Source organism: Patella vulgata, chromosome 1, assembly GCF_932274485.2.
Source record: "Patella vulgata chromosome 1, xgPatVulg1.2, whole genome shotgun sequence".
In the NCBI taxonomy this organism is placed as follows: Eukaryota; Metazoa; Mollusca; class Gastropoda; family Patellidae; genus Patella; species Patella vulgata.
The window spans coordinates 53,102,372-53,117,825 of record NC_065879.2 but is presented as its reverse complement, the minus strand read 5'-3'; the positions used below and the strand labels follow the sequence as shown (position 1 = coordinate 53,117,825).

Here is a 15,454-nt window from a genome sequence, read left to right as displayed (position 1 = left end):
ATATGCGTCGGCTTACCCAAAATGAAAGGTTACGTGCCCTTGGCATGCTACAGATCGGCACAACACAGGCGGTTGTGGCGCGGACGATGAATGTTTCTCAGTCTGTCATAAGCAGGCTATGGTCCAGATACCGTGATACACAATCTGTACAGGGCAGACCACGCTCAGGTCGACCAAGGGCGACAACTCAAGCCCAGGATCGATTTATCCGTACCTTGGCCTTGAGAAATCGTGTCATCACAGCAAATCAGATCAGCGCTCGTCTTCAAACAGACACTGGTGTGAGAGTGAGTGGCCAGACGATTCGGAATCGACTGCATAGGGGTCACCTTCGCGCCCGACGTCCTCGCGTGATCCCTTGTTTGAGAGATCATCACATTCAGGCAAGACGTCGTTGGTGTAGGGATCGTCAACACTGGGATAATCGACGCTGGAGCAATGTGATGTTTTCAGATGAGTCAAGGTTCACTGTTGATTTTTTGGACAGACGTAGGAGGGTGTGGCGTCGTCGAAACGAGCGCTTCCAAGACGTTAACGTCATCAGACATGATCGATTTGGGGGTGGTTCTGTTATGGTGTGGGGAGGCATCACTGTTGCTGGAAGAACGGCTTTACATGTTGTTGCAGGGCGTTTTACAGGCCAGTACTACCGGGACAACATCTTGGCAGTCCATGTTGTGCCGTTCGCACGACGTCATGGCCGCCGTTTCATCTTCCAGGATGACAACGCAAGATGTCACAGGGCCAGGATCGTTACAGGTTACCTCCAACAACAGAACATCACCACATTACCTTGGCCAGCACTGAGTCCCGACCTCTCCCCCATCGAGCATGTCTGGGACATGCTTGGACAGAGGTTACGTCAACGTCAACAACGTCCTGCCAATGTCCAAGAACTTGCTGCTGCGTTGCAACAGGAATGGGACAATCTGGACCAAAATGACCTTAGACGTCTCATTAGGGGTATGCCACGTCGGATCAATGCTTGTTTGGCAAACAGAGGAGGATTTACCCGTTACTGACTTGGTTGTGATGCTGTGGTAACTTTGCTGTTTGACCCCGGGTATCATTTTACCCTTATAATGGTCAGTCTGTGCCTTACTTAGTCTAACGATCATTTGGAATAAATCGATGAATGTGAACTTCATTTCATTTTGTCATTTGTTTCTTCGTCAGTTTCATTAGGTGACTTTAATAACACTTAAAAATCAAATATCCCCTACTTTTTTTGAATAGTATATATCCAAAATGTTAAAAATAACTTCTTGGAATGTAAACGGTCTACGCGACCGATCTAAGGTAAACAATATTTTTAATAAATGATATGAACTTCGATATTGCATGCCTTCAAGAAACTTTCTGGGATGACACTTTTGTAAATAGCATAAAACCCCTGTGGAACGGGAAAATACTATATAATAATTATCCAGATGTGCATAGAAGGCGGGGGGGGGGGGGCATTTTATTTAAAAATAATATTAAATCGTGTATCCAAAATACTGTTATAGATTCGTTTGGTAGGATTTTAAAAGCAGACATTTTCATTAACGATAAAAACGTATCTATATATGCACCAAATAATGATAAAGATAGAATTGCATTTTTTAACGATATTTCAACCTATATAGATCCTAACAGACTCAATATTATATGTGGCGATTTTAATGATGTTGTAAACCCGTATTTAGATAGAGCCAAAGGCATGTATACTAACAAACATTCATGTGAAGCTTTTAAATCATTTATTAATAACAATAATTTATGTGATATATATAGGCATAAACATCCGGACCAAGTTCAATTCACAAGACAAGCAGTCAATAACAACAGACTTCGTATGAGTCGTACAGACTATATTCTAGTGAGCCGGCAGGTCAAGACAAATGTCGTCAATGTTTATATAACACACACAAAGTTGTCCGACCATAGCCAAGTAATTCTAACGGTAGATTTCACTTAGTGTGAACGTGGTCCGGGTGTTTATATCTTTAACAATACTTTATTAAATGATTTAGTATTTTGTGAAAAGATAAATAATATTATTAGAAATGAAAGTAAATTAGACCTTTTTAATTCCGAACCATTAGTATGGTGGGACAATCTTAAATACAAGATAAAATCTACAGCACGTATTTATTCAAAACATATTAAAAAGAAAGAGAGGGAATTATATTGGGATGTACAAAATAAATTAACTAAGGAATATGCAAGAACTGAAAGAACAAACAACACAAATTTAGATACAATAATTGAATTAGAAACTACACTTGAACAAATAAAAAATGATTTATGTAAAGGGGCCATCTTAAGATCAAAAGTACAAAATGCTGTAGAAAGTGATAGGAATACATCATATTTTTTAAGTTTAGAAAAACAGAGACAAAATAATAAATGTATTAAAGAATTAATTAATGACACTGATGATATTTTAAATGATACTAGTTCTATTTTATATGAGTGTTCTTCCTTTTATAGTATCTATATACTAAAGATGATGATAATTTAAGTGCTAATGATTTATCTAAAGTAATACATAATAATATTTTACCTATAGACAGAGAATCTTGCGATAAAAGTATTACTTTAGATGAATTATCTATAACACTTAAAAGCTTGACTAAAAATAAAAGTCCTGGTCTAGACACTCTTACGCCAGAATTATATTTAAAGTTTTGGAATGTATTAGGCCCTTTATATTTACATGTTCTTAATTTTATATATGATAATCAAATTATGTCTCGCTCTATGCGAAAGGGAATGCCCACACTTATTTATAAAGATAAAGGGGATAGAAGAAATCTTAAGAGCTATAAACCTATTACTCTTTTAAATACAGATTATAAGATTTTATCCAAATGTTTGTCTCTTAGATTAAGAAATATTATACATACTTTTATATCCCCTGAATAGACTTGCTCAATTCCAGGCAGAAATATTTTAGATACAGTAGCTTCTATTAGAGATTTAATTAATTATACTGATGATGAAGATATAGAAGGATTTATTTTGAAATTAGATGCAGAAAAGGCCTTTGATAGAGTTTCTCACGCATATTTATTCCACGAGTTAAAGTGCTTTGGGCTGGGAGTCAATTTTATTAATTGTATCAAGATTTTATATTCAGATATTTATAGTACAGTCAAATGCAATGGTCATTTATCTCCATTTTTTAAAGTAGATAGGTCTGTCAGACAAGGATGCCCATTATCAGCAATTTTATATGTCATTACAGCAGAACCTTTAAACTTATTAATTAAGCAATCTCCTTTAAAAGGAATACCCATATATACTGAGCGCCATGGAAAACGCATCACTTTTTTCCCCAAATATTTTATTACTAGGTGGTTTTGTATGTATAATATTATGCAATACTATGAACTATTGTTTCACACAATGCTCCCAAACGCAAAAAATATCGGCCCGTGTGCACAAAAAAAAATTGTACGAGATGCACATGGAAAACACAATATTCACGTTGAGCATTGTGTGTGAGCCCTTTAAAAGCATGTTTTCAACTTAATGTGCAGTACATGAACTGTGAAACGTCAATCTGTCGTAATTTGTTGTTGGACGTGTGAAGGAATCGAGCTAGAGATGCCGAGACTTACTGAAAATCAACGGAATGAAGCCATGGGAATGTCCAGGGCTGGCATGTCTACACGTGCTATTGCCAGACACTTCAATTGTCATCAGTCCACTATTGGAAGGTTGGTGGAACGTGTTCGAGTTACTGGATCAACACGTGACGGTCAACGTCCTGGTCCACAACGCGTTACAACCCAGGCTCAAGACCGCTACATCCGGGTCACTCATCTGCGTGACAGATTCCGCCCAGCGACTCGAACAGGTGCAGCAGTCGTCGGAAGACAAGGACCAGTAAGTGCCAACACCGTAAGACGTCGTCTAAGAGAAGAAGGACTCCGTGCACGACGACCTTATGTTGGAGCTATCCTCAGCTATCACCGTCAGCGGCGTTTGATATGGGCTCAAGGACACCAGACATGGAGAAGAGTAGACTGGCAAAGTGTGCTCTTCGGTGATGCGAGTCGCTTTCATCTTTATCACGCTGATGGCCGTCAACGTGTGTGGAGACGTCTTGGGGAACGTCTTGCAGACTGCTGCGTCTTCGAAACGAATCGATGGGGTGGGGGAAGTGTAATTGTGTGGGAAGACTTCACATTTCATGACCGGACCGCCCTACACATTTGCAGGGGTCGCGTTAATGCTGTAGCCTACCGTGATGTCTTGCAACCAATTGTTGTTCCGATGTTTCGAGCGCACCCACAACTTCAGCACTTCCAACAGGATAATGCACGTCCGCATACCGCCCGTTTTAGTATGGACTACCTGGCTGCTAACAACATCAATGTCTTGGACTGGCCAGCCATGTCTCCGGACATTGCACCGATAGAACATGTCTGGGATGAGATTGGAGACCACAGATGCACACCATTGCTGCTTTAGAAGCTGCTCTTGTCCAAGAATGGAACAATTTGCCCCAGGCCTTCTTTCAAACATTTGTAAATTCCATGCGACGTCGCTGCACAGCGTGCGTAAGAGCCCGTGGAGGACACATGCGCTACTGACATCTGTGTCGTACTTTTGGTTTGGACCCCTCTGACTTTGTACCGTTGATTACAGATTAAACATCCATAAGTTTACAAATGTGTTGTTATTGATGTGTTCCCATTTGAATATTGTTCACAATAAGAAGCACAATAAATAAGATATGTTTACAGGATCATTTTGTTATACGAAAAAATAAGTGATGCGTTTTCCATGGAGCTCAGTATATAATTCTGATATTGTGTCTTTAATTTACCAACATGCTGATGATACTAATTTAACTTTATCCAGTATAGACTCTGTAAATTCTGTTTTTAAGGTTTTAGATTTATATTGCACGGCATAAGAAGCCACAATTAACACGTCTAAGTCAAAATTACTGCCTATGGGCAAAAGCGAATATTTAGATTATGATTATAATATTGATGTTAAAGTTGTATCTGATTCTATTGAAATTTTGGGTGTATATTTAGGAACGAATCAAAATGTTTGTAATAGTTTAAACTGGGACAATATGGTTAATAAAATTAAACAACTTTTAGGCTTATGGAGCAGAAGACATATGACCCTCACAGGTAAAGTTATTGTGATTACAGTCGCTCGTTAGTAAGTTTCTTTGGCGTGGCAAGCCGCCCCGTGTTAAATACACAACGCTCGTAAAAACAAAAGCAGACGGTGGATTAAATCTACCAAATATTAAATTTAAATGTCAAGCTTTAAGTTTAAAATGGATTATTAAATACTGTGATGTCTATTACAACCATGTATGGAAAAGTATCATGCAATATTATCTTTCAAAAGCTACATGTTTTGAGAATGATTATGACATTTTAAAACTTAATATAGAAAAGAATACTCTATCTAAACTACCCGAATTTTATAAATATATTTTAAATTCTTGGGATGACTTGAATAAAAATGTAAGACCCGAACCTACATCTATTAAAGAAGTTTCTATTCAACCCATATTTAATAATAACCTTATTAGACATAATGGTCGTAAGTTAGATTTTAAATTATTTCAGTCATCCGGTATTAATTATGTCTATGATATTATTTATTATGTTAAACCCGGTTTTATTCCATTTCATTCCATAAATGATATTATTAATGATGACAGTTACACTTATGATATTGATAAGATTTTAAAGTATTTTCAAATAATTATATCTTCAATACCCGAATCATGGCGGGATATTATTGAAAACCAGTGTTGTGACAATACTTGTAGTACTGGAGATTGCGTTGTTTTTAAAATTAATGATGTACTTGTCAAATCTAATGAACTTACGTCCAAATTCTGTTATAAAGTATTACTTAAAAATTATGTTTCTGAACCCACATCCTATAATTATTGGAAGAAGAACAATATTAATGCTAATTGGCCAGTTGTATGGAAAAGTGTTTTTAAGAATTATAAAAATCCTAAGAGTATTGATTTAGATTTTAAAATTGCTCATAATATTGTTTGGACTATGGAAAAACTATATAAAGTAAATGTTATTGATACTAATATGTGCCCTGTTTGTAAATCAGAAGTAGAAGATATTTTCCATATGTTTATAGAATGTAATTTCTTTCAAATTTAATTGCCTGGAAATCATTAATGATATTTTAAAGCATAAAATTAATGATGATGATTTTAAATCCGTTTTACTGTTAGGAATTCAGTCTACTAGCGAGATAAGTCATGTTGATCTGTGCGATGTTGTTTTATCTGCAGTACCACAGACGATATATAAACGCCGAATTATTGTATTAGATAAAATAAACTATAGATTGAATATTATTTCGTTATTTAGAAACCTACTGAAGGATAATCTATATTATATTAGTAAATGTTATAAGAATAAGAATAAGTTTATTGACAAATTTATCAATCCACCATTACTTATTGTTTATGATTATGATGGAAATATTATTCTAGATTTTTGAAAGAGTGTGTAAATAAGCCTACCCTTTTAATTGTAAATAAATATTTTTAATTTTCTTAATATAAACACTGTATATACATGTACATACCGTATCCTATTTATATCTATCAAAGTACAAAAATATGTTTTTAAAATTTTCACGTAATTCACTCTTTCATGTATATAGATTTAATTATGTTTAGTATATTAGTATTATGGCTTTGTTTATTCATGTATGACATGTTTGTACATATATAATACCTGAATAAATATATTTACAAGAAAAAAAATGATTTAGGGTTTTAGTTGTTATCTGGGTCTTAAAAGACTGTTTTTGTCCCATTCGGAAAACTTTTTTTTTTTTTATTATTCCATTTACAATTCGTGTAGATCTCTGAAACTAACAGATAGAGTTCTGAATATTGATTTTTCCCTTGTTTTTAGCAATTATTACTTATAACTATCGCGAAAGTTGTGAACAGACCGTAAGTGGTGTAAATCTTTAACGTGCACAAAAATTGAAAACCGGCCCTAATTATGTCAATTCCCAACCGATTTTCGAAAAAGTTATATTTTTGTACAGCTGGGGATATTGCGGATGCGATAACGGCCGAATTGAGATACCATGTCGTTCTAATTTTTTCTTCAAAACTTGAAAATTTACTAAAATTGTTATTTCTTGGAATTTTGAGTTTTCGATTACATATTTGGATTGCCGACGTCTGTTCGATTCTAACGATCTAGGATTATCATGATATGAATTGTTCAACTCTATTTTTCAATTCCCTTCTCTATCGTAATGCGCATGCAAAGAACGTGTCAATATCTGAGTTATGCATAATTGTGTTTTTATTTGGGGGCGCGGGAGTGGCGGGAATAGTCCTTTGTCATGCATCTGGCGACCGTGTGACGCCTTGGCTACGGTGAAAGCCTTCAGTCTTGCAAGCAAGTCTAGTTATTCTTTTTTTTATTGGGAGAAGCTAGATCTCAGCAACTATAAGAGATAGAGGTTTGAAATTCGATTTTCTGTCGGAAAAGTAGTGTGCAGCTACTGCTTAAAACTATTTCGAAATTTGTGCGCATAGCGGAAATGCGTGAAATCTTTAACGTGCACGAAAATTGAATATCGGCCATTATTCTCTTAATTCTCAATCGATTCTTCAGATATTTACATTTTTGGATAGCTGGAGACATTTCTGAGCAGATAGCAGTTCAAAACTGTGGAATTTAGAAACTTTGTCGCTATCATTTTTTGGGTGAATAATGGAAAATGTTGACTTTGATTTTTCACTTTTTTTCACATTTTGGTCAAATCGTAGAGTTCTTATTTTTTTAAAACGGCTCTAACGATTTTTCTGAAACTTCAGGAATATGAAGTCAAAGGACCAAACCAGTCCATGAACTATAAATGAAAATCCTCTAATCACCGGAAGTAGTCAAGAAAGGTATCCAAACTTTGACAAAATTGTGAAAACTGGGTGCCTGTGCGGAAAATGCGATGTATCAATTGTGTTCGTGTCGATTAGTTAAAGTTTTATATCGTTTAAAAACAGATTGAATTGTCTATCGGATGGTACTAAAGCGGCAAGATTCTATCAAAAATTTAAAAAGTTATGTGACTTTGAAAAATAACGTTTTTTACGATTTGGAGCAACTTGGGACGCATGGTTCTCTGAAACGCCCCAAACGATTTTTTTAAAACTTTCTCAATCGAGAGACTTATGGATACTCTGTTATGTGGAACTACTGTATCATTTTTTGAAATGTCAGGGGTAGCCGAAAAATGAGATCGAAAATCGAAAACTTCGTATTTTTACGATTTGGAGCATTTTGAGAGGTTTATTTCTCGAAAAGTCAACGTAATATTTTTTTGGAACTTCTTCTACAGAGAGGCCTATCGCCAGTGTTATATATAAAACCATTGTACAACAGTTCCAAAGTTCAGGAGTAGGGGAACAAAGGGATCGAAAATTGAACACGGCAGCTTTCATTGTTAAGCGAAATATAAGGGGGGGGGGGGGATAATATCTGTACGTTTTGTCAAGGTACAGAGCCTATTCAAGAGTGCTTTTTTTTTCTTTCACAGTGACGCTATTTGAACTAAAATTATTTCAACTATGAGTGTTTTCTTCTATCCAAAATATGGAGTTAGTGACCCTGTAACAGAAATAGTTGATTGCTGTGTGTAATAATTAGTCTTTGAACTAATATGGTTGCTTCTTTGTCAAAATTATCTCATAATCGTAATCATCTAGACAGAAATTGACGGCTCGCACTGTTTATAAGCAAGTCGAATTTGTCAAGTGATTGCAGTAGGATCGTACAGTAGTCTCGAATATTGCACCTGTGGTAAAAGGCATGACGTTGTTTGAACATGGGGACTCTATCTGTAATTAATATTGAATTTTTATATGTTAGTGACTGCAAATCTTGAACGTGCACGAAACTAGAAAATTGGCGATATTTCATTAAATATTGAATCAATTTTTGAACCAGTTACATATTTGAGTAGCTGACATGAACGTGATTCCGAAGTGCCGTGTACACATTGGTGTGACCGTAAAAGATCCCTTGGCAGTTTCAATTCTATATAAGAGTAGACTAGCGCCGCTGTACGAGCATGTTTATAGGTCCTTTTCTCAAAAAGGCAATCTAATATCTTTTGGGGAACTCCTTCTATAAAGAGCCTAATTGATATATCTGTGTATGAAACCACCGTACAACGGTCAAAAGTATCAAGAGTGGCCAAACAAATGGCACTGTATATCGACAACAGTCCGAAATGGTCATAATCGGAACGTTCTGCATACGTATAAAGCCTATATAGAGAGCTATTTTTCAAAGTCGCAATATTTGAACTAAGGGTGTTTTACTGTTAACCAATATCTTGCACTGGTGCTTCTAGATTGAAAATAATTCATATTAGTAAATAACAGTTACTCCTGAAATTAATATCCCAGTTTTTTTGTGTACAAGACGTCATCCCTTTATACCATTTAAAATAAAGCTCCCTGTTGCAGCTATTTATAAGGAGTCGGCCCTATGTATGAAAAAGGAAAAGTTAATGTTGATAATTATGATTTAGGTTTTTGGTTGATATCTGATACGTAAAAGACTGTTTTTGTCCCATTCGGAAAACTGTTTTTAACAGTTATTACTTATTACTATTGCGAAAGTTGTGAACAGACCGGAAGTGGTGTAAATCTTTAACGTACACGAAAATTGAAAACCGGGCCCAATTATGTCAATTCCCAACCGATTTTCGAAAAAGTTATATTTTTGTACAGCTGGGGATATTGCGGATGCGATAACGGCCGAATTGAGATACCATGTCGTTTTAATTTTTTCTTCAAAATTTCAAAATTTACTAAAATTGTTATTTCTTGGAATTTTGAGTTTTCGATTACATATTTGGATTGCCGGCGTCTGTTCGATTCTACCGATCTAGGATTATCATGATGCGAATTGTTCAACTATATTTTTCAATTCCCTTCTCTATCGTAATGTGCATACAAAGAACGTGTGGTGGGAATAGTCCTTTGTCATGCATCTGGTGACGGTGTGACGCCTTGGTTACGGTGAAAGTCTCCAGTCTTGCAAGCAAGTCTAGTTATTATTATATTTTTTTTTTTGGGGGGGGGGGGAGAGTTTAGTCAGAAGTCGCAACAAAAACTGTGCATGGTGCAAACATTCAGCCAACGTCGATACTGTTGGCCTCCGTGCCACTAAATATTAAACATAAATTGGGTCTTGTTTGACAAACAGGAAGTGTTTTACGGATGGCACAAAAAATAATCTCAAGATTGCCCATATCTCGGTTATTTCTCAACGGATCGTCTTTGGGTTTTGATTTTTTCGATTCTTTGGACGAATCCTCCCATATGGGCTCTGACTGACAGTTTTTCGAAATTCGGAAGTTCGCTCGATTATATTTAGCATCAAAGATTTGCGAAAAGTTTTCTTCATCATGTTTTCGACATTCAAGATCGCGTATCTCCGTCACTATTTGAGGTATCAAGTTGAAACGTGGCAGGAATATGGAACACAGCGAGGCTTTCACAATAGCATATTCATTTTTTGTGACGGCATCCAGAAACTTTCGGATTTTTCCGAGTCCTTCCGATTTTTCCCGAACATGAATAGTTCTCTCCATTTTAAAAATAGACCAAAAATGACATATGATAGGCTAGTGTTAACCCCAGAAAATATCTTTCATTTTCAGTGACCTTGTTTCATAACATTTTCAACAGTTTGGCTGCCATATTGGATTTTACTTAAAAAAACCTTCAAATCGATATTTAGCCGCCATTTTAATTCCGATTTTCGAAAACTTTTTTTGTATTGAACCTACTCTAAATGGCAACAATTCTTAGGAAGCCGATTTTTGAATTTCGATTTTGTTTACCTCCGATTTCACTTTGAAGTTTGTTCGACTTTTCACCATCTAAATGGTGACCTAATCTTTCCATGACCCTTGACCTTTTCATATATGATGACCCTCATGTCTACTAACAATTAATATCAAAATGTTCGATTTCACTAAGAGTTCTAAATTGCAGGTTTTTCCACTTTAATAGTTATTGGATTTTACTATACACAGTAATGCATGTTGTAACTTGTTTGTTGACGTGACAAGGCGTGACCTGACATACCGACACACCTCAGTACCCTTTAGAGTTCTAATTTTAATTCGTTTGCAGCCATTGAATTCCAACAATAACCTAGACCGGGGGATGCCATGCCCGTTTGTGCCAGCTCTAAAATCGTTGTCAACAAAGCACACAGAGCAATTTAAGAAAAAACCAAACGTACAATTGAACGGAAAGCTAACTCCTCGAAACGATCTGAAAAGTTTGACATTCGAAAAGATTATTCATTGTGCTTTATTTAATGAACAATCTCACCCAAATTCCATTGAGAACTTGTTTCGCGTTCACAAGATTTCATATATTTGGACGTAAAGAGGGGTACCTCTGTGCTGAAAAAGTATTGAATTTAGATTACGTTCTACTTCCTTATCACCCAATGAACAATCCACGCGAATTGGAAAAAAAGATGGGAAGAACTCTGAACAAAAAACTACCCACAAAATATTGTTGCCGGGGGGGGGGGGGGGGTGAAGGTGACGACAGTTTTAGCCAAGTATTTTAAAAATAAAGTCTAAAAAAACATTAGTGAGGCTAATAAAAAATTAAATTACCAGTGAACAAAAAACAATAAATATCGGAATACAAATATTCGATGTAACTATGTGAACTTCCAAGAAAAGGGTCATGCAAAAGTTCTAGAATGGGTATGTATAACCTGCAACAGATGGGACAGAAGTTTGGATCTTGATTTCTCAGAGGGAAGCATCTGATTGCTTATATGCCAAAAATGGATAGTGGGTGCGAAACTTTAGTGTCTGAATTCCGGTGTGGAAGTTTTTGCATCCAATGTGATAATACTGTATCCTAAAATAACATAACATCGCTTATTTCTTGAAAAACTTATGTAACTAACACAATTTTAGTTGTATTTTTGTGTTTGAGTGGCCCACAAAGCGAATATCTTTGTTGTTCTTTTGCGATTATTTACCGAGGATATTGATTATGAAGATAATAGCCTTCACTTTAGCAACAAAAAAGAACAAGAAAATGATGAACAAGAAAATTAAAGACTGCCTACGAATATCACGCGCGTTTATTTATAAAAAATATATATTTATTTTCCAGCCTAAAACATAATTAATCTTTCCGAAAGAATTTTAATTATAGAAGTTTTTACATACCCACTTGCTTAAAGTACATTAAATTGGTATTATAATTCACGAATCTTTGCAGAATGAAATATAAAACTAATGAAATTGATGGATTTTATACGATTACTTCGGCGATCGACTATATACAGTTGCATTATTGGTTGTTGTAGTTCTGTTGTAGTTTTGATGAAGGGTGCAATGCGACAGAAGGCCAAACATTTTCTTCGATTAGACATTTTAAAAATAAGGTCAGATAGGTTTTCATAAATACTAATTTTGTCGATTATAGCAAAAAAAAAAATCAGTTATTTACTTGTTCTCGATGTTCTTGAAAAAAAAAAACGGTAACCGAGAAATAACAATCTATACGGTGGCTTAAAATCAATAGATAGCATTTATGAACTTTAGATGGCCGTAACTTAGGTTAAGATTGATCGATTCAATAACAAACGACAAAAGTGCTGTTTTTGTGTGAAATAGCTTGATTTAACGTCTGCTTCCACCAAAGTGATATCGCGGACAAAAATGTTTTTGTTAGAGTGCACGTTTAATATGACACCAATCCCAACCTTGATCTTATTTTACTCGGTCTAAATAGTATTAATACTAATCCTTATGTTTATTAATTATTGAGGCTAAATTATGACACGTAGAGGGAAGAGAAATATGTCAGTATCTATAATTGGTTGTAGAAAAAACATCATTATAAAGAGATGTGTTGCAAATTAATTAAATAAAACTTTAGACGGAAATGGTTCAATGACAAATTGCGCCAGGAAATGAAAACAATAAAAGTAGTTGTATTTTAGACAACTGATTAATGTAGAAAATTGCAAAATAAACCTGAAAACAAATATACATGTAATTTTTGATTACTTGGAAAAAACTAAAAGAAATTCAATTGATACAAAGACTTTCATTTACTGTTGAAACAAGTAAAGATAGGTTGCCAGGCAACGAAACATACGCCCACAGCAGCTATATCGTCCGGGCAGTCAACAAGAGTTGTCGCATATTTTTACTTTTTTCGGTAATGGAACATTTATAATACATTAAAATCTGATTAAGAGTAACAACTCATTAAGTAATTATCAGAAAACCATTAGAATTTGTTTGGTTTTTATAAAGTTTTTCCCCATGCTAACGTTTAGTATACAAAACTTTTAACATCATGGATTTAGCTGTTCAAGTCATAAAGATTCATTGAAAATCAATATACACTGTGTATCAATTTAAAGTCAATCGGATATTAACTTTAGCCTCTAGAGCGTCCACAAGATTTTTTGAAGTGATCAAGGGCCATAACTCAGGCAAAAATTATCGGAAATCGCTGAAAATCAATAGGATTCTTCGTCTCATGACCTTAAACACTGTGTATAAATTTAAAGTCAATCGGATATTAACTTTGACCTCTAGAGCGTCCATCAGATTTTTTGAAATGATCAAGGGCCAAAACTCTGGCAGTAATTATCAATTGTGGACGCCGGACCGACGGACGGACGAACGGACCGACGGACGGGGGCGACGACAATATACGACCACATTTCAATGTGGGCGTATAAAAATCACTTAATTGTTCCTTTAGCTATGAACTCCAAGGTGTCAATAATTTTCGGGATTTACATATATCGAGGAGTGGGAGAAACCCATTTAGACCCGTTTAAAAAGGAGATCCATCTTCTTGTCACGTAAAGTCACGACAGTAAAGTCATGGGTCGAACTCACATACTTTAAAATCGTTAGTCGAGCTCATGGGCTGCATAGATGACAAATCTGTGATCGGTAGGTCTTCCAAACCCGCAGTTGGTTTTCAACGAGAGGCAAACGTGTTTATACGGTAACAGACACGTAGAAACTGACAAGGAACGGTGTCTTGTCCTTCGGGTGGTACGAAAGGCCGAGATCCCGTATTTAGGCTGGATTGGCGTGCACGTAAAAGAACCGTTGACAGCTGGAATCATAAATAAGATGAGGCCGTAGCGCCGATGCCCTGGCAAAATTTCCATCCTAGTACACTGCATACTATGAACATTAATCCCGATTTCATTTCTTTTCACGTAGGATATTTTTGTTAACTTACCATTGATTAGAGCTGATCTTGGTTTATTATCACCGTCGTCATGGTGATGAGCTGCGAATTTTTGAATCGTCAATTCAACCAGCCAATCGTTGACCAGTATAGAATGCTCTGGTAGGTCGTAGTCATAGAGATGGGAGTGTGGGTCACTTTGGTGTGATTGACGAATTATCAAGGCTCCGAATATACCATCTGATCTTTGAACCCCAGAATGCGCATGCCAGAACATAGTTCCAGGTTGTTGTGGTTTGAACCTATACATATAATTAAAATACACATGTCAAGATGCAGAATGGTTTGAGAGTAGTTTTCTTGTCTTAAATAGGTCGAGGTTTGGCAATGGAAGTCACCACTCGGTTTGGTTTGGTTGTCAGCTTATAAAGAAAGTAAATTAAATCCACTCGGTCAATCAAAGAGACATTGTAAGGAATAAAAGAATTGTTTAAAGGACAATGTTGGTGTCAGTCATTATCACATATTTGATAGAACTGATTAAACACATTCCAGATATAATTTTAATACAAAGATCATTGCTACAATAGATGCGTAACGAAGATTTAAAGAAACAGGAATTTACGTGACGCAAAAATGGAAAACATGAGTTATCCTTATACATAACTAACTGAAGTATCGACCGATAACAGATATGCGGTTGAATTTCAGCTCATTCTTTTTTTTCTGCCCCCCAAACCTCCTGTACACACCCCCTGAAGATAGTGGGGGTTAAACTGAGGGCGATAATTTAGATTTCATTAAAAATCTTCATTATTTTCCCCCGTATAAACCTCATCGTTTTCGGGGTCGCTGAGTTCATTGGTGATGTTAAATTTAAGATTTGAAAATCCAAAATAGCGTAAATCCAAGATGGCTTCAATCTTTCAACAAATTTCAACGAGTTGATATTTTTTCAGTTGTTAGCGACCTGTCTAACACTTACCGTTACATTTTCTTGTCTATAAAACATTTTATGTGTACGTATCTACATACTCACCTTTATTTGTCTATATTCTCATCTATGTTTGTCTATATTCACACATATTTGTGCTTATTGTGTGCTTACAAACTAAAGAAATACCGTAATGACCTCGGCAAAACCCAAAGAACCTGCTCTTTGGTGCGAAAACAGTTACGGGGAGAATTGTATATAGAAACAGCTGG

General features: G+C 35.7%; 1 protein-coding gene across 5 annotated transcripts in view; it reads right to left on the bottom strand.

Annotated features, from left to right (window-relative positions):
• Positions 1–15,454, bottom strand: part of LOC126830218 (uncharacterized) — a 64,277-nt gene that overhangs the window by 25,997 nt on the left and 22,826 nt on the right. For all 5 annotated transcript variants that reach the window (XM_050560579.2, XM_050560583.2, XM_050560564.2 and 2 more), the window contains one exon: positions 14,300–14,550. In XM_050560579.2, coding sequence (XP_050416536.1) covers positions 14,300–14,550 — 251 coding nt within the window. The remainder of the gene's footprint in view (positions 1–14,299; positions 14,551–15,454) is intronic.